Source organism: Microdochium trichocladiopsis (assembly GCF_020744255.1).
Source record: "Microdochium trichocladiopsis strain MPI-CAGE-CH-0230 chromosome Unknown B0I36scaffold_10, whole genome shotgun sequence".
Lineage (NCBI taxonomy): Eukaryota > Fungi > Ascomycota > Sordariomycetes > Xylariales > Microdochiaceae > Microdochium > Microdochium trichocladiopsis.
The window spans coordinates 1,895,007-1,912,913 of record NW_025763553.1 but is presented as its reverse complement, the minus strand read 5'-3'; the positions used below and the strand labels follow the sequence as shown (position 1 = coordinate 1,912,913).

The 17,907-nt window shown below is 56.1% G+C and overlaps 3 protein-coding genes across 3 annotated transcripts; 1 reads left to right on the top strand and 2 right to left on the bottom strand.

The window, feature by feature from the left end:
- Positions 1–3,039: 3,039 nt before the first annotated feature.
- Positions 3,040–3,917, bottom strand: B0I36DRAFT_31036 (uncharacterized protein). Its single transcript, XM_046152242.1, has one exon. The coding sequence runs from the start codon at positions 3,805–3,807 to the stop codon at positions 3,349–3,351; it is 459 nt and encodes a 152-aa protein (XP_046007504.1). The 5' UTR covers positions 3,808–3,917; the 3' UTR covers positions 3,040–3,348.
- On the top strand, positions 3,918–4,524 carry B0I36DRAFT_31048 (uncharacterized protein). Its single transcript, XM_046152256.1, has one exon. It carries the CDS (start codon positions 4,029–4,031, stop codon positions 4,398–4,400), a length of 372 nt encoding a protein of 123 aa, XP_046007503.1. The 5' UTR covers positions 3,918–4,028; the 3' UTR covers positions 4,401–4,524.
- Positions 4,525–15,690: 11,166 nt separating this feature from the next.
- B0I36DRAFT_31001 (uncharacterized protein) lies at positions 15,691–17,316 on the bottom strand. The gene is made up of 2 exons (XM_046152206.1): positions 16,830–17,316; positions 15,691–16,718 (listed from the first exon to the last, which is right to left on the bottom strand). Exons 1-2 carry the CDS (start codon positions 17,119–17,121, stop codon positions 16,183–16,185), a joined length of 828 nt encoding a protein of 275 aa, XP_046007502.1. The 5' UTR covers positions 17,122–17,316; the 3' UTR covers positions 15,691–16,182.
- Between the last annotated feature and the right edge of the window lie 591 nt (positions 17,317–17,907).

The following is a 17,907-nucleotide window of genomic DNA, read 5'->3' as shown; positions in this document are numbered from 1 at the left end:
CATGCATGGGCGGGGCGGTCCGAAGGAATCCCAGCTGCCCGGTTGACGGGCGCCACTTTGGGCCAGCGATTCTTACGTTACGCCCTGGTTTTTCCACCACGGGCTTGCTTTGTCTGGATACCTTTCTAGACACAAATCAATAAATGTTTGCTTTGTTGTGTCCTGTAAGGCTTCCTCTTTGGGTCATGTAAAGTGCTGATGAGCTTTGTTTTCTTCCGTAAAAAGAACTGCGCCACGATCCGGCGCCTCGTTGCTGCGAGATCTGAACTGGCTGCAGCGAGGCACAAGGCTTGGACACTACAATCGCGATTCCGATCTCTGGTGCCTGGTTGTGTAACCACCACGGAAGCCAAATCTGGATGGCAAGATGGCTGAGCACTTGTCTTGGACAAATGGCCACGCGGAGGAACCAGTCAAAACTCTTCAAAATCATTTGGGTGTGCGCCTACCCGCCTTGACCTGCCTTGTCTCACTTTTGGATTGACAGTGTGACAAGCTGGAATGTAGTCAAAAGTTCTAGGCCAGAGACATGTGTCGCTGCTATTCGACGTCAATCAATTAACGACCAGCTCCCCTTTGAGTAAGAGCAGGATTATGCAATCAATCAGTACTTGCTGGCTTTACGACAGTGTCTCCATGCCCTCGCCCATGCCCCTCCCTCGTCCGCTCTGATACGATCACGAAACTGCAAAGTACCCTGCCAGGACTTTTACTATTATTATCATCGCTCCCAGGCGCCAGTGCACCCTTGACTTATCTTCAGGGTGCGACATCGACATGGCGTGAGGAGGGCAGAAGAAGGATTCGTCCAAACCCGAAAGAGATAAAGATTCCCACCACCATCACTGATTGACACCTACAACGACCGCCCGTCCAGCCACAAACCCCCCACGGCGGCGGGCGGACGAGACGTACGTTTTGCTCCACGAACCAGCAACCGCGGAAGAGGTAATCAGCTGGGGGGAGGGGGCGCCGTCAGACGGGCCCGGAGAAGATCCCTTCTCTTCACCGCACATGCGGGGGATGCCAATCATTCGCATCCATGCGCGGCGGTGCGGCAGACCAGTGCTACTTTCATGTCCCCAGGCACCCATCCCCTTTGGAGCCAGAGGAGATACACCTCTATGAGTTCAGACGCATTGTCAGCAGTAGCAGCTTAAATCACAGCCAAGTTGCCAGGGAGGAACCGCTTGACCGGTGTGGGACAGCTAGGGGAGAAGATCCCTGCTCCTTCCTCCGGAAAAATATCCGTAGTGGACGGACGTGAAGCCTTGTCCGCGCATACGACGGAGGTTTTAAAGGGAGCATGCGCTGGGCTGTCGCTTTCACTTTGTTCTTCGGAGCCGCGTTGCCGAAATACGTCTCTACGCGGTTCCTGGGGAGATTGGAGATTTGGAGAAAAGAGCTACAAATGATCGGCAACAACGTTGCTCTTGCGTGCTTCCGACGGCATGGTTTTGGGCCAGGCGCCAACCCCCCGTTCGTTCGGAGGGCCCCCGACTCCGTTCGCAGTACCTCCATCACCTGCCTGCGTTGCGTGGAGTGCGCAACCAGTTATCTAGAGCTCGGGAGGATCCGAATGGACAAAGAGCACGGATGTCGACAACAACAGATACACAACAGACACAAAGAATCCTTTCTTGATTAGGAATCACCACAGCTGCTCTTATGTGGGCAGGCAGGCAGCCTGCTCTCCTCCATTGCACATGCAGCTGACCATGCCTGCAGGCGCACCACCCACCATCACCGCCATCACCACCTTCGCCCTGTAGCTTGGACTACCATGATAGCCTGGCATGTGTTCCCAGTAGCCAGTCAGATTTAGACAGGAAACCTCCAGCCAGACACTGGTACTTATCAAGCAGAAGAAGCCCAACCAGCTGCACGGAGCCCTCCAAAGCCCCCAAAAAACCAACCTCTTGGCAAACGTCCGCCTACCAAGAAAGAAACCTCCACCTCCACACAAATTCGTGTGTCTATCTGCTTGTCTGTCCGTCCTTGCGTGCGTGAATGACGAAAAAGCGCGGAACGCATTCCAACATCCCAGCGCCGCCACGGCGCGCGCCGCCGCTGCTCACATGCCGAAGATCGCAGCAGGATAACGAAACCCAATAGAATCCCCCCCCGTCGGAACCTTCCGCAAATTTTCCTCAGGGCACGCCCACAATAATGGATTGTTGATCTCTTCCCCCCCCTGCTCTGCTCCCCCGGTTCCCCGCTGGGATGCGCGCATATGCCAACCATGCTCTTTCTCTTCACTCTCTGTCTCTTGCCAGCAGGGTGGACCAACTGTTCGGAACCCGCGACCGGTCAGCACTTTAGAGTAAGCAGAAGGTCCGAGCCCAAACCAGGGCGAGGCGACGCAAAGGCATCAATCACACCCCAACCCAGAGCATACACAAAAACCCCACACCATACGCAGAAAGAGGGAAAAGATTGATTGCGGGAGCAGCGGCACAGACATGGCCATTCTTGGTTGGGGGATTTTATGGGAAAACTTCCAAACCTATGGGCGTACTCTGCTTTGTGCGAGGCTGCGCTAACCTGGACATGGCCCGGCCGGCCCTGGCGAGGCGGTTTCCCTTTCTGTCGACTTGGGTTGTTTGCGTGCTTTGTTGTTCGCCTGCAAATTACGTAGGTTTGAGGTCAAGCCGCATGCCTACCCGCAGTCCGAACCCCCGTTGGGGTGAGGGGGGGGCTTTTTGGTCTTCGCCGACCCGACCTGACTGACCTGACTGATCCTGCGAATCCTCGACGCATGCAATTCGCCGTCGGTCACAAGAAATATGTACAATCCCGCCAAACGGGTGCCCACGTGAGCGTGCAGCACAGGACGATCGGTCTGCGCCAGCTGGATCTTTTTCCGATTTCGCATCTTCTGGCCCTCTTCTGGCCCTCTTCTAACGGTTTTGACTAGGTGGGGGGGGGGGCGCGCGGCTTCTTCATGCGGCGAATCAATCTACCATCGACATTGTCGCCCCGACGGTGTCGTCATGCATGTTGCAAATTGCTGGGCTGGTCTCTAGAACCACATGGCAATACAGACGCGTGCGAACCTGGGCGATTTAAGAAGATGGTCTAGGCGTGGTGGGCGGGACCTCCCGTACTTTCTTGCTCCGCTTGGCATTTTGCTGTGTTGGTGGATTGTCTCATCGAGCAATCTGGCCAGCATCGGAGATAAAATGACGGGCGGAACAAAATGCGAGACAAAAAAAATGAAGACTTGGTCAGTCCCAGTCGGGCAATCCTGCGTGAAATGGGGGTGGACTAGAGGGATAAAGGCACGACCTGACCTGGAATCTTCCAAAGACGATGCACACAACCCTCATGTTGTGCGTCTCGGGAAATTCAGGGGAGGCTGTTGAACGAAGCTGTTCCTTGCTGATGGTGGTTCAGTGTGCACGCGGCAACAATAGTGTGCTCCGCGGAGTTCCCATCCTCATCGACACGTTCAAGGAGCAAAAGGTGGCAAAAGAATCTGAGATTGGAAAAAGCAATATGTATTTGTCTCGAGTTATCCTTAGCCGAACGCCGTTCCTTTCGAACCTCTTCAAGGTTGCCCGCCGGGAAATCCTGAGCCGGAAGAGTAATAGATGTGCAACTCCTTGGAAAAATGATATGGCTGACGATGCTGCTCAATGTCGATTCGCTAATGATGATGGGTGATGTGACCCGGTTTATACTGCCCCCGTGAGTTCGTGACCAATCGCAATTTGCGCCTTGCGCACCCTTGAATGTGGTGGTGCAGACAGCAACGCCCCAAAGACTCAAGAGGGAGATCATTGTGGAGATGCGGCCGCTTTCCATGTGTCCCACACCACTGGCCGGGTGTGGTTGTGCCTGTATGCAAGACACAACGAGGGACCAAAAAAACGAAGCAAAGGGCCTTGCGCCAGGTGTCTCCCAGCTCCGTGATGATATCCACTCTCCTTGGAAAAGAAATAACGCCAAAGAAAAAAAACGGGCATCAATCCAGAATCTGCATGCCCATCTGTGCTCTTTGAGATTTTCCTGACCAATGGTTGCTTATGCTTGGGAAATCTGTTGTTGCTCCTCGTCGGTGTGTTTGCGCGTCATGGTTGGGCACATGTGTAGCTGCTTGCGTGTGGATGCCATGCAGTCTGCCTTCGTGCGTGGTGCTGTGTTTATCCCACTGCAAACGAGGCAAGGCGTCGAGGTTGGGTCTCTGTGATTGTTCCTCTGGTAGAGGCGGTCCTGAGACTGAAGAGGGTGTCCTGCATGCACGCATACAGGATCCATGCTGTAGCACTGCTAACAGCGCTTCTTTCGTTTCTATTCGCATCCGCAGGTGCCGCTGGTGGGAAATGGTGCCTTCCCCCTCTTGGAATCACGGATCGCACGTGGCTGCCCGTGAAGCGAACGAGGACGATGCATTGTAATCATACATATGGTGATTGCCGGGGGCGCGTGATCATCCATTCCCAAGCCGGCTTGGGTACTGGGCGACAATCGGCTGTGCACGTACAAATTAGTCAAATGTCGGAAATGAAGCAGCAACACGTATGGGGGTTGAGAATGTCATGTGTGTGGTGCGGGGGGCAACTCGGCACGAATGAGAAGTTGTGACGGGGTGTGTGTGTGTGTGTGCGTGTCGGGCAGGGGAAGGGCCTCGGGCAAAAGTGCGTGAATGAGGGGAAGCCGAACGGCCAGCATTCTCTCGGGCTCACTTACGACACACTTCATCACCTCTGCAGACGAGTCAGCAACAAGCTCGAGATGAGAGACTTTGACGATTTGGCATGGACTTACCTCCACTCTGCGCAGGTCACGTTGGGCTGGCATTTCTTGTGTGTCCTCTCATAGACGTGACACCACCTCTGCACCGGGAATCGAAAGTGGCCACAATGATATTGGATCTAGCGGCGGGTTAGTCGCTGTCCTCCGGCATGATCCAGGACGACCAACAGGCCTGCGTTGTGGAGCCGTACCTGAATGTAGTTGCACATCGTAACAGTGATTGTTGTGTGAGGCGTGAACGTCGTCCACTGTAGCAACGAGTGGATATGTTGCAGCCCACGTTGCTGCAGGTGACTTGTGGCCGGGTCCTGTGGACTCGGTGTTGTCTTTGTTCGTAGAAAGCTCTCTCGGCAGAAGACTTCAAACCGTCAGAAAGACGACAGTGTATCAAGTAGCGGCGTAAGTGTGTAGTTGTGGTGATGATGCCTATGTTGGGCTGGTGCGTGGTTGTGTATGCTGTGCAGGTTGTGTTGCCGCTCCGTCAATGTGCTGGCAGGGTTGGGGAGCAGCAGATGTTTAAATTCTAGAAGGACGATCAAGCAGCCCCCACTGGGCCGGAAGGGACAAGCGCAAGCAGGCGTCCGCCCAGGTACTCGGATACTGCCATGGGCTCTAAGCTGTACCAGTATTGTAAGTCATTGGCGGTCTCCACTGGATGGCCAGGGAGATTGGTTGAAGCCACCTCCTACGCCCCGGCCACGCCAACCCCTGGGGAGTGGGGATACACGAGCGGTCTGGTGGTTTCACCCAGACCATCTGCCATCCAACGACAGTTGACAGGAATGGTGCAGCGCCCGCCCAAGCCCTTGTCCAGGCCAAAGTACCCCTCGTGGCACACACCCACGCCCCCCGTCTCCGATGTGCGCCAGGGCTCCTTCTGCCAACTTGCGGCACGCCACGCCCGCTGCGTTCACGCTTTGAGGAGCCACCCCCCACGGCCGGTCCCTGATCCATGCTCCGCCGTTTGGTGCCCAAGAGCCTATGCCTGCCGTGCAATCGAACCAGGCCTAGCCCGGAACGGATGTGGTCGCCCTGTTGGATGTCATTGCGTTCGCGCTTTCGCTCATCGAGTCATCAAAGTGGGAAGCTCCTTGCGCCCAAGCTAGCACAAGCTGTGGGCACCCCGAAGCTGTGGATAGCATGACCTGGTCGATTCCTCTGATACCCCTGACTTCCTCGTACCGAGCAGCTGGTACGCACGGTTCTTAGCGTCGGACTCCATTGTGGCACAGACTTGTTTGGCAGAAAGGCAGGGCTTTCCAAGACGAGACAATGCAAGCGCCGAAGACGTAGAGGAGGCTGGATGAAATGTCGTGCACACAGACGTTTGCCAGCGCCCGTGGAGCGTGATGCCGGCCCTCGAACTTTCTGCGTGTGGTACCACGCAGTTGTCAAGATCCGACCGAAGGATCCGGATGGGCAGGAGTGGTGATTCTGAGGGGCCGTACGCACCTTGAGGAGAGTGCCCCTTTTGAAACGAGGCAATTCCGGAAGCTCGAAAGAGATACATCCACCCATTGTTCCCTCTAGCCTGCCGGGAGATGGCTTGCCGACCCAGTAATCGAAGTTTTCTAGCGACCCCACCTTTGCGACTAGCCACTAGGACGGACAATGCGCTCGCTGATGATAATTGTTTGACTGTTACGTAGGGGTGGCATGAGAGGTTCCATCTCTTGCTCGGTGTCAATGCTGCTCTGGAGCCATGTGCTTTGGCGGCATGGTGCATCGTTCGCGTCATCAAGCACGCATCTCCCCATGCCGCCGCAATGTCTGAGAAGAAGCAGCGAAGTGCCGGCCAGTGGCTGAGGATGTTTTGCATGGCGCCGACACCCTGGCGGGCCGGCTAAGGGACAAATGTCGGTCGAGTGAGGGCAACGTCCTGAAGCGGCCAGCTATTGATCCCCGAAGCAAGGGTTTTTCGATGAAGAGGGGCCGTCGGCTACTGCACCGCTGGACTCGGGCATGCCGTTCCAGTCCGGCGGAGTGCCGACCCTGGCCATGATGCTGGCCACTGCTTGCTTTCCTGGCACCTGCGACGCTGTGCCGGTATCAGTTTCTTGCGTGGTGGGACAACGACAGGCGCCCCCATGACGATGCCGGAGCCAAGGCATGACGTGGATCGCCGTACGTAAGTAGGCAGGGCCGGCACAGCGCTGGGAGCGATAATATGACGGCGGTGCTAAGGACTGTGGTGTCGTGCATGATCTGGTCCGGCATGCGCGCGCGTGCAGCAGAAACGACGGGCGCACGTGGGAGATGGATCGCCAGGGATGCAGCTGCCCGCCCGCAGGGCCTTGGGCGCGCGGACCCTCGCCTACGCAGTACGGCAGATGAGCAGGCACACACAAGACGGCGGCCGCGCAGGGTGCTGACTCGCCACAGAGCAGCAGCAATACCTAATAACGACAATGGACAGGCGTACCTTGGGCTGGCCGGCGTCCGAGCTGAGACCTCTATGCGAGCCATGGCTTGGACTACCGAAGCTCTCTCTCCAGGACGCCTGGTGGTGTTTGGGTGTGGGTGGGCGGGTGGCCATACCGTCCCAAGACCAATAACAACAGGGAAGGGGCGGAGCTGGCTCCTTGTGTGTGGTGGGCGGGTGTCGTGCACCTGCAACTGCAGGGGCCTGAGAATCTTCGACGCCGCTTCCAGAAGACTGCCACTTTGTTCCCCCCCCCCCTTACCCACCCACCCACACCCGACTAGACTTGTTCCTCCTCTTGCTTCACCGACTCGTGCAAAGCGACACCCGCTGTTCGTGTTGTCGTGGCCGAGAGCATCACACACCGCCGCTCTGCCCAGCAGCATCTGAGAGCCGGCTTCTGCCCAGATCGGAGTGCCCGCCGTCTTCCCAACCTGTGGCAACACCGCCATGCTGTGCTCATCCATTTTTTATCGTGGAATGCATGCAGCCGCGTGCGCGACGCCGCATGACTAGTCCAGTCTCAGACCCTGATCAGACTCTGGTACGAGCCAGCTAGTCAGTCTCGACGCACAGGTATCGCTTTGTCCGGCTGGCACCACGCCACTTACGGAGACGGCCTTGGCTTTCCACGCCCAGAAGTGCGCTGCGCCGCATGGCGGGAGCAAGCGACTCAGAATGGCATGAGAACCTCGCAGCCCAGTCCTGGGACGACCTCCATGATGTGGCACTAGCTGGCACTGACTCGGCCAAATATCAACAGTCGTAGTCTGTACACAGGACCCTCTGCAGTATGATGAGCCGTTGTCGAGCTGGCGGAAAGCTGGGACCGCTGTGGATGTCGACACGTCCACGCTCTCCTGCCAGGCCGGGGTGTACCTGTCCCCGCTGGGATTCGGCCTCCAGCGCAAAGCCGTAGGGAATGTGGCTGTATGAGGCCATCAGTCAGTCATCACACTCGCTGTGCATGCCATGACGTCTGAGGGTGCCCTCCATGGTCACACAGAATGTCCCCATTCAATGCGCACAGACGGTCAGCCGACTTTGCTTGCACAATGTCGACTTTGGGCCACGCTCGGTACAACTGTGTGGAGGGTGCCCACATGCTGCCTGCTAGCCAGGTCATGCATGCCCAGCGCGGGGCGGTTCGAGCCGTGTCTTAGTGCTGGCCCGCCTGCCATAGTCGGAAACAATACCGAAGGCACCACGATTACAGTGCTGACTGAAACGTCGTTGACATAATTACAAGGTCTGCGCTTTGGGTCGCCTGGGCAATATGAGTGTCGACTGCACACGTAAACCATCAGCACGGAGTAATGACCGCTCATGCGGCTGGGGGCCCTCGCTCTGGCGTCAACATGACAAGAGTCGGCAAGAGCGAGATCCACTTTTGACATCCAGGTCCATGTGGGAGTCTCAACACAGTCCATGGATCCTTGTGGCCACGCACGGGATCTGTTCCGTGCGTGCCCTATAACCTAGCCGACGGAGGCGCACTATTGGGACTTCTGTAGGTCACTTGGGGCTTGAGCGTCGCGTCGGCGCTGAGTAACCAACCTTTGTCAGTCGATGCTCCGCACAACATTCGCCAGACGTCAGCTTGATCATCAGGGGTGCTTCCTGTTGTACTGTCCATGCGGCATTCCCTTCATGGATATCCGCAAAGCCATTACCAAGGTTTCGCACGCTGGGTCACAGCCACTGCGCGCAGACTGGCATGAGGGCACCACGTATGGGCAGGTTCCATGGATGGCCGACGTTTCCTGATTGCTTGTGGGGGCGCCGCAGGCTTCATGCACATTGTCTGTCACCTTTGTACGACGATCAGACAGTTGACAAAGCTTCGAAACCAGCGAGCGGGCATAGCGGCTTGGTCGTATAGAAGCCCCCACCATGCAATCCAATGATGCTTGCGAGCCAGATGTGCTTTTTGGGTGATATCTCCACCTGCCATGCAAGCGAGTGCTGGAAGGTCTCCCTCCATTGTAACGCTGCTTTTTACAATTGATTCCCGACGTTCAAGCAAGATACGTCAGCTAGGATGGCTTCAGGGCCACACCCACTTCACATCAGTAAACCGTTCGTAAGGCAGCCCCAGTGGCAGTCCCTCCCTCCCTCCATCCTTCGTGCACACCGACAACAGCGCTGCCCACCCACTGTCACGCACTAATTACCGACATTGAGTGAGCCCCCAGATGTGACGGCTCCGCATCACCAAACCCCGGCCTCCGCTGCTTCCCACGCCGCCGCACATGCTGCCCAGGTCACAGGGCAACGGGGGCCCGTCCCACCAATCAGGGAGCCACTAGTAATCAGTGACAGCAGGATGCAGCCAGAGACGTCCAAGAGAACCGCGATAAAAAGGCTCGTTTCCCCATTCGAGCAGCATCCAGGACCCTTGGGCTTGGTTTGAGGCACGTATCATGATTGCAGTGTCCCATCTTGACCGGTCGGTTTTGAAGTAAGGCTTTCTTTCCTATTGGGGAAGTAATTGTGGTATCCAGGTTAGTTGACTCTGATCTTGACCAGGCTGCCTAGGTGTTCTCCCCCCCAAGTGTCGGCCTTGCTGCGCGCCTGGAGATATCCAGACCCGGGCTTCCGGCTTGCTAATAGTGACGGAGCGTTCCCGCCACGTACTGCAGACACGCCTCCAAGATGAGCTCAGCTGTCATCGGGACAATACCTGCAGAGGTGTCTTTGTGTCATAAGCATGAACGCACATGCAGAGTATTGTATCCACGCCTGAGGTAGATCCCTGTCCCCGCGCTCTGTTCCCCAAGGTGTGTACATATTCTGCATATGATGCTTGCAGCACATCCTGAGGCATGCGGACTCGAATCTCCAGCCCCACAGATCCGTCCGAGGATACTTTTTTCTTTGCCATTATCCGCATGAAAAAAAAACTAAAAGAAAATCATATTGAGAAGAAAAGAAAAATATGTCGCACTACTAACAAGTGTCCCGAGAACGGACAACGAGCGCATCGCTAAAGTCGCGAATGGCTCTCTCAGCAGCTGGACCGGTTCTTTCAAGCACACAAACTCTAAATTGCGGGATATCCAAGTCACAAAGTGCCTAGTGATCCCAGAGAGGACTCTGCTTGCACGTGTTGGTTGTCTGGCGTTGTATCAGTCGGGCAACCACCACTACTCCTAACACACGTGCAGGAGGAGGTCCACGGCGCGGGCCGCGCGAACCAGTGTGCTGCTGTTTCTATCTGGTCCCAAGCTCTGGACTGAAGTCCGCGGAACATGATAATTTAGAGTTTTAAGATAAGGAGCAGTGAATCATGCGCGATCAGAGCTGGCCCATGAGTAAGAGAAACTCGCTCGCCGCGAGACGCGGGCGTTGCCAGCGGGCCACCTCCGGAGTTCCGTAGATCGGATGGCTGCCAAACTGAATTTCAGACCATATTACAGAGCGGACTTTTGACCCCCCCGTGACTGCCATGCCTAGACTCTAGCCCTAGCTCTAGCACTTCCTCTGCCGCTTTTGCTGGTCCAGAAGTGTTAGAGCCGGGACTCCAAAGTCTCCCCCACGTCTAGAGCACACACCACACGAGACTTGATAAGGCAGGTCGAACTCACAGACATATCCCGCGACAAGACGGCTCGTGAGCGGTAGTGCGTCATCTTATGCTGTTGACGACATTTGCTCCGGGACCATGGTGCTGGTTCAGCAACACACAGACGGGCTGATAAGAAGACAGCTCAAACTACTGCCCGTGCCACGGCGACCAGGTGTAGCGGAAGAACTGTCCCGGGGCACTCGTCCGGCCAGGGCCAGTCCAGACTTTTGAGTTCACGCGAAGACGAACCCGTAACTACCGGCAGCAGCAGGCCCCCCTCGGTCGCCGATTCCAGTCTGGAGGAAAAAAAAAATAAGGTTGCTAGTCATACGCCGTCTGATGATCGTCAAACCACCAGAGTTGACCAAGCTACGGGAACTCGGCCGAGTCAGGAATGCCGGTGCGCGAATGTGCTGAGCGGCAAGCCAGCTTCGACAAGGCTGATGGCTTGGCGGGCGGCATGGAAAGTAAGATATTCTCCGGCCGGCACTTGTGCTCTCTGCCGTGGATTTTCAGACCTGGGTGTTCTTTTCCGTCCTGCGACCGACCGTACTGAGTAGGGGGAGTGCCTCTCTCGTCCATCATGGCCACCCCTTTGATTATGCGTTAGGCGGCATCTGCAAGGGCAGCCGACCAGCTTGGGTATTCCAACAAGATGGCGGATTTGGGCACTGCTTGGTTTATCGAGGACAGAGTCTCGGAGGTCCGCATTGCTGGCGGTCTTGGAAATGGCAATTAAACAAAGCCTGATGCGGCAACGTATCCTGGGCTCGTCAACCGCAAGGGGGGGGGGGGGGAGGGCGGGGGGCACACACACACGGCACATGAAGCAGGAGATCGGCCACGCCGGGGTCCGGCCATCACCTGCCTGCCGTGTCCACAACACCCACAAGTCATGATCCTGGCTGCCGTACCTACGCAGTTACTGGCCGCGGCTCAGCCTAGTACACGCGGCCTCTGGTGATTTGCACTTGCCGCGAGACAGGCACCCCTTCCACAAGGCATGTGAGCAGTCAGTGGTCAGTATCCAGTGACGGGCGAGCCCGCAGGCAACCCACGCCCCTTCTCTGCCGTGCGTGATTTGCGCGCTAGCTCGAGGTGGAGGATCAGTGGTGGTGGCAGCAGCTCGCAAGGTCAACCCAATACCAGATGAGAGGGCCCCATGTACGTCTCCCCCTGACAGCGCTTATCATGCTTCACTGTGACAACCCTGCAGCACCGTAGGAGTCGATCCTTGGCGTGTCAACAGTGGAAACGTTGAATTCACGCGGGACGACGCCAATACATTTTGTTGGATGCGGGAACAAGAACTCCTGGAGGGCTGCCTCGTTCATGAAAATCGCGGAAGTTGGGGGTACATATGAATTGGCTGACAGAACAAGGATCTCTAGATACACGCAACACCCTGTGTGTCATTGAGCTTCCATAGCGGCTCACAGGGTGGAGCTTTGCTGGCCTCAGCAGGAAACCCCGGACTTATTCCTTGGAGAATATATCTCTAAGTTGGGTTGCGCGTCTAGAGCGCATCCTGTGTCACCGGTTTCAGAGCCTTGGCTTCGACGTACCCCCCGCCCCCGAGCGGCAGGTATTACTTAGCCCTTCATGTCGTTTCAATGCCAATGCATTTGCTTGTTACGGGCTTTACGCGACGCAACTGCAGGTTCTTCGTGCTCAAGTTCGCCGGGGCATAATTTGGAGACGTTTCAGCGTGTGGTCAGTCATTCAGGTATTGTTGCGGTCAAGGCGTTCGTATCCTGATCGCTGCTATATAATAGAATAAGAAAATAAGATAAAGAATGGCCAGCCCATGCTGATCCACCTATAGCGTTGTGATCTACGTACATCACAGACGTGCAGAATGTCAGGTCAACTGCCAGACATGCATTTCAGTTCGCCATGCCAAATGCCCCGCATGGGCTTCGACCTGTCATTATGATTGCTCCGATATTGGTGGTCTCCCCCCATGGTAGACAGGCATGGCAGAATCAGCACCGGAGCCACCAGAGTTATCTGCCCTTGCTATTAACGGTGGTTGGTTGACTGTTCAGGGTTTGGAGTCTGGCTGGTTAATTATTCATCCAATGTGTCTCGCCAACGTGACATTGATCCCTGAAGGTGGTCATCCCAGAACAGTCCAGCCTTTCAAGGTACTCACAAGGGTCGCTCCAGCCAGCCAAGTCTTGAGAAGAATAGAGTTTACAGAATTGCAACTTTCGGCCTGCTCAAGCACCCATAAACTTCTGCCCCAATAGCCTGCTCCAGAGTGGACACCAAAAGTGCAATAACATATATGCTACTCTAGGGATCCTTTCGCGACTCCTCATAGCAGCACTGTACCGCCAGTCCTCATCTCGGGCACCGTAATGTCTCCCAGCAGTACCGCCAGCAGGGTTCTTTTGTCCAACAAGGATCGTCCACAGGGAAAGTCCGGTGGGAATGCCGAGCTGGGGCGTTCCGACTAGCTGGTATTCCAGAGGGCATGGCTCCCTGGCTACCGGTAAATGGAAGAAATGGTTCTGTACCCCGTACATAGCCTTTCGGTCACGGGACCTGGCAAGCTGCCTCTCCGCAACTGGGTCGCGCGCCCCCCAGCGGAGGTGCGTGCCCGTGTCAGAATTGCCGCTGCAAGGTGTGGTCCATCATGACCTGACTTGCCATGCATTCCAGGGGGGAACCCTGTCAGGAGGGTGTGTCCTGTTAAACCTTATTCCTCAGCGGGCAAGGATCCGCTCAGGGGTTACGGAAGCTTGGGCTTGTCCGGTGAGGGTACCTAGCAGCCAGTTGTTCTCCTCCAATCCAGAACTGAGTTTTGCGCCCAGCGATGTCTTTTCCATTCGGCTCCAGACCCGAGCCGTGGTCCTCATGGCGCGGCGCCGCCGTTATGCAGCCACTCACCCAATTGTTCAAGCACGCAGAATGCACTGCGTACCGAATACGAGCGAGCTCGAGATAAGTTGGCTCGTATCTCCACTTTGCAATTTCCAATTTTGTCCATGGCTTCTTGGCGCGCTGTCTGGTTCTGCTGGTAATGAGAAGATGGCTCAGCCAGCCCCAGGAGCATTTTTCCCAGGCGCGTCCCGACAGTGTGGAATATCAATGTTAAGCTCAGCTAACTTCACCGGTTTCATAAGGATTGGCTTTCTCGTCGGCACTTCCAGCTGAACTTTGACCGACAGCTCCGCAAATGTGTCTTATTGGTCGCAGTTTGGGATACCATTCTGATTGCTCTGTCTCTCCTTGGCCTTTGTCATGATGTTGTGCGCAAAGTTGCTGGGACGCCTGGGAGCTCTGGTGCTCATCCATCCCATACTGAGGATCATCAACGACCTAAATCCCGTGTGGCTTGGCTTCTCAGAGGCGGATCACTGTGAGACATTGGCAAGGCTCCACCCCCTTCCAATGATCCCAGTTCTCACCGTCCAAAAAGCCTCTGCAGTGGTGTCATTCGGAATTGGCGCCGTCTCCACGCCCGCCGTTGATTGGATGACGTGAGTCCAGCGACCGCTGCTGGTTTGTCTCTCGTCCCCTTTTCCTTTGGCTGGCCATCCATCCCCCCTCGTCGCTAGCGCAGCGTGCTATCAATCAAGCTGCCACCACCACACCACTATTTGTGTTCAAACCTCTCCAACAATCCCCTCCAGTCTCCAACAATGACAAATTCTTCATGAGTGATTACCTTTTTCCATGTTGGGCAAGGCGCTCCCGCAGCCACTTGCGCCGCTGCGGTCTGCCCTACCAGATGACGGGCCGTCTGTCTGCCTGGACCATGCGGCGGCGGGCCATCATCTCCGTTGCTTCAAGTCAATGCAAACCCCCTCCCTCCCTCCCTCCCTTCTCCAAAATTTCGGGGTTCACGGAGGGAACGGTCTAGACCGTCCGGGCCGTCGCCTTGAGCTGCCGCATCCGGCAAGCCACCAAACAACATCGAAGCACCGCGCCAGCTGAAACCCCATACCGCAATCCTTGCTGCTTATCATTACTTACCACTGCCGCACTCGAGTGTCTCCAGCGACGAACGACCGACCATCCGGAGCAGGCAGCAGGAACAGGAGCAGGGACACAGACCCAGCTCGACACGACCCCCCGTTCGTCGCTGCACGGAGGAGCACCGGTACTCCGGGCCTTGTTGTTGTCGTCGACAGTGTCGGAATGGGCTGTGGCCAGACCCAGCAAAGCAAGAAACCTTAAAATTGCCGACGACAGCCGGGGGGGAAAAGGGGGGGGTGATATCGGTCTCCCCATAATTAGAACTTCCTCCAGATCGCGGGTGTATGTGTGTGTGTGAGTGTGTGTCTGGTCTGGCCTGCGTTGCGTTCGCACGGATCACACAGCAGTCCGCCCCCCCGGAGGGATGCAAAAGCTTGGCAACCCCAGATCATAACCTAAGGTCCCCTAAACCATGTGTGGCTGCTTCCGAGTCCTCCGTTGCAGGGTGGGGCTCCATGCCCTAGAAGGCTGAATTGACGATATCAAGATTACATCACATGCTATTCGTCGTTGGAGGAGGAGCGACCAGTGGCTGCAACAAGGCGATACTGCACACCCCTCCCCAAGAAACTGGGAACAAATGACAAGGAACTGCGAACAAAAATGTGAGATCGCCGCCGCCGCCTACCAGAGAACTCGGCGCGCGGTGCTGACGTTTTTGATGGCGTGATCAGGGGTCTAGCGTTGGGCCGATCTTACGATGGCGTTTGGGGCATTCCTGCGTAGGTTTAGCTGACGCAGTCACTTCTGAATGAATGGGTACTTAAGTAGTCTTATGGGAGTACCGGTTGACTTGTATCTTTGAGAATAGGATGCTACCTCTACTTTATTCGGAAGGGACGTGCATCCAGTCATGGTGCGGATTCCCTACTTGTGAGCAAGCTCTTCTTCATGGGACAGGAGCTGGCAATTGTGACCTGGAATGGGATTGCTTGCCACGGATGACTGAGCGCTCCGAGTGAATTTCGAAATCATGGAAAACCTAGTAGGAAACCATTATGGTAGCCAACCTTGTCTTCCATATTGTTGACGTTCCAGCCAAACCTCACAACACGATATGCCACGGGGCACACTTATCGACGTCAGCTGACAGAAACACTGGCATCTGTCAATGTTGGTATAGACAGTCTCATTGGCCTTGAATCATGAGCTGACAAAGAGGGACTTTGGTATATTCATGCTATTTGTGACGTCATTTATTCGGGGCCGATATCTCACAAACGGATTCTAAGCATTACCACGTCAACGTGTATGCGAGCATCCTGGGTTCATCCCTGCGGTTTCTTAAAATCAAAATCAAATCAAATGGATTAATCTAATGCAGTATATGACACTGTCACTCTCAGAGGATGATGAGAGGGCGCAAATACCTGCAGGGACGAGTCCGTAGGCGAATAGAGAATCCTGTAATGTGTACGGCATGGGATCTTGATTCTTTTCTTCGGCATCACCACGGCTGGACGCTCCCGTTCGAATGGACAATCTTGCCCGCATCCGCATCCCTCTTGCCCTCGACGACATCCTTGATGAACTGCCCTCCAACGCTAGCCGGCCCGGCACGACGCTTCTTCATCGCCTCCGTCATGCCGCCGAGGCCCGTGACCAGGAACCCGGGGCTGATGGCAAAGACCTTGACGTTGTCGTTTGTGAGCTGCCACGCAAAGTTGAGCATCATCATGTTGAGCGCCGTCTTGGTCGACCGGTAGGCCATCGTGTCGTTGAACTGGTCGAGCTCCTCCTTTGGCCACTTGCCCTCGCCCGCGGGCGGCTTCGGGGCCGGGTACGGCTGTTCGCTGTACTTGCTCAGGCTGGACAGGCCGCTGGTGATGAACAGGAGCCGGCCGCCGCCGCTGGACTTGAGGAGCAGCGGCATGAAGGTCTGGGTCATGACATACGTGCCCGAGACGTTGACGTCAAAGTTCTTGTTCCAGGCCTCGCGCATGGTGCACTTGCCTTGCCTGGCCTCGCCCTCGTATGATGCGCCTGCACAGAATTTATTCATCAATGCCAGTCTGGGACGGGTTTTCGTCGGCTGGGGGGGAAGGCCGCTCCAGTCCGAGGACTGGATGCTAGTGAGCAGCAGACGCAACATACCGACATTATTCACGAGAGCGTCGAGCCTGCCGTACTTGGTCTGCACGGCCTCGTACGCAGACTGGATCGAGTCGTCGCTCGAGATGTCCACCTGGACGGGTTCGACGGTGCTGCGTGAATTTGGCACCTCCTGTCGCACCTTGGCGATGGCCTCGGCGGCCTTGTCGAGTGAGCGGCTGCCCATGAGCACGAGATAGTGCGCGTCGGACTGGAGAAAAGCCTTGACAGCCTCCCATCCGATGCCCGTGTTGGCACCAGTGATGAGCACAATCTTTGTGTCGTGACTGGCCATGGTTGGTGGCTGAGGGGGTGTGAATGTGTGTGCTTCTCCCTAGATGCGTGGGGATCAAAAATCGACGATCGTCACTCTCTCGTTGGTGCAGTCGCGGTTGACGTCGTCTTGAGTTACAAGAACCCGAGATGATATGGAATTGGCTCGCCGTGTCGTCGGGTGGCCAAGACGCAGTGGTCCAACCTGTTTGCGATGGGCAAGTCGTGGCCACCTCGGCCGGGGCATCCGATGACGGGGCCGACGGCTCGAGATCGGGCGTGGTGCTCCGACGAGTCCGGGGGCGCGGATGTGCAGGGTCCGGCCCCGCCGAGCGGCGAGATCGGGCGCCAAGCTCGGGTCTGGCGACGGCACCTCCCGCCCAGCACTCGCTGGTTGCCGCCAAGGTGCGGGCCGCCGCGTGTTATGGTTGTGATGGGTGGTAATGGCGATGGCTGCGTGGGGTTGCAGCTGTTGTGGGGAGACAAAGTGCTCTCATGTCGTCAGCACCCTGATTGTGCACACCCTGGAATCAAAGGGACTGCCTAAGGTAGCGTGGTCTTTATGGAGCCGGAGTTACTGGATGCCTCCACGGCATGTTCAATCGTGGCCGATTGACAAAGTGTTCCCTGCTATTCATGGTCTAGTGTGTTATTAAAAATGGCCAGAGGGGCATTACCTCTCGCGAAATTTGCCATCATAACAATTTGTTCCAGATCAACCACAATAGTTCTTCGTCTAAGCGGTCTCGTAATCTCAACAGTAGGCTAGCTATAGAGCAACATGGACGTCAGCGGCTGGTCGTCATGT

Excerpts from the sequence above, each read along its gene's own strand:
- B0I36DRAFT_31001 (XM_046152206.1), bottom strand. The coding sequence starts at position 17,121 with ATGGCCAGTCACGACACAAAGATTGTGCTCATCACTGGTGCCAACACG. Across the intron at positions 16,719-16,829 it reads CGCTCTCGTGAATAATGTCG|GCGCATCATACGAGGGCGAG; the intron begins GTATGTTGCGTC and ends AATTCTGTGCAG.
- B0I36DRAFT_31036 (XM_046152242.1), bottom strand. The coding sequence starts at position 3,807 with ATGGAAAGCGGCCGCATCTCCACAATGATCTCCCTCTTGAGTCTTTGG.
- B0I36DRAFT_31048 (XM_046152256.1), top strand. The coding sequence starts at position 4,029 with ATGCTTGGGAAATCTGTTGTTGCTCCTCGTCGGTGTGTTTGCGCGTCA.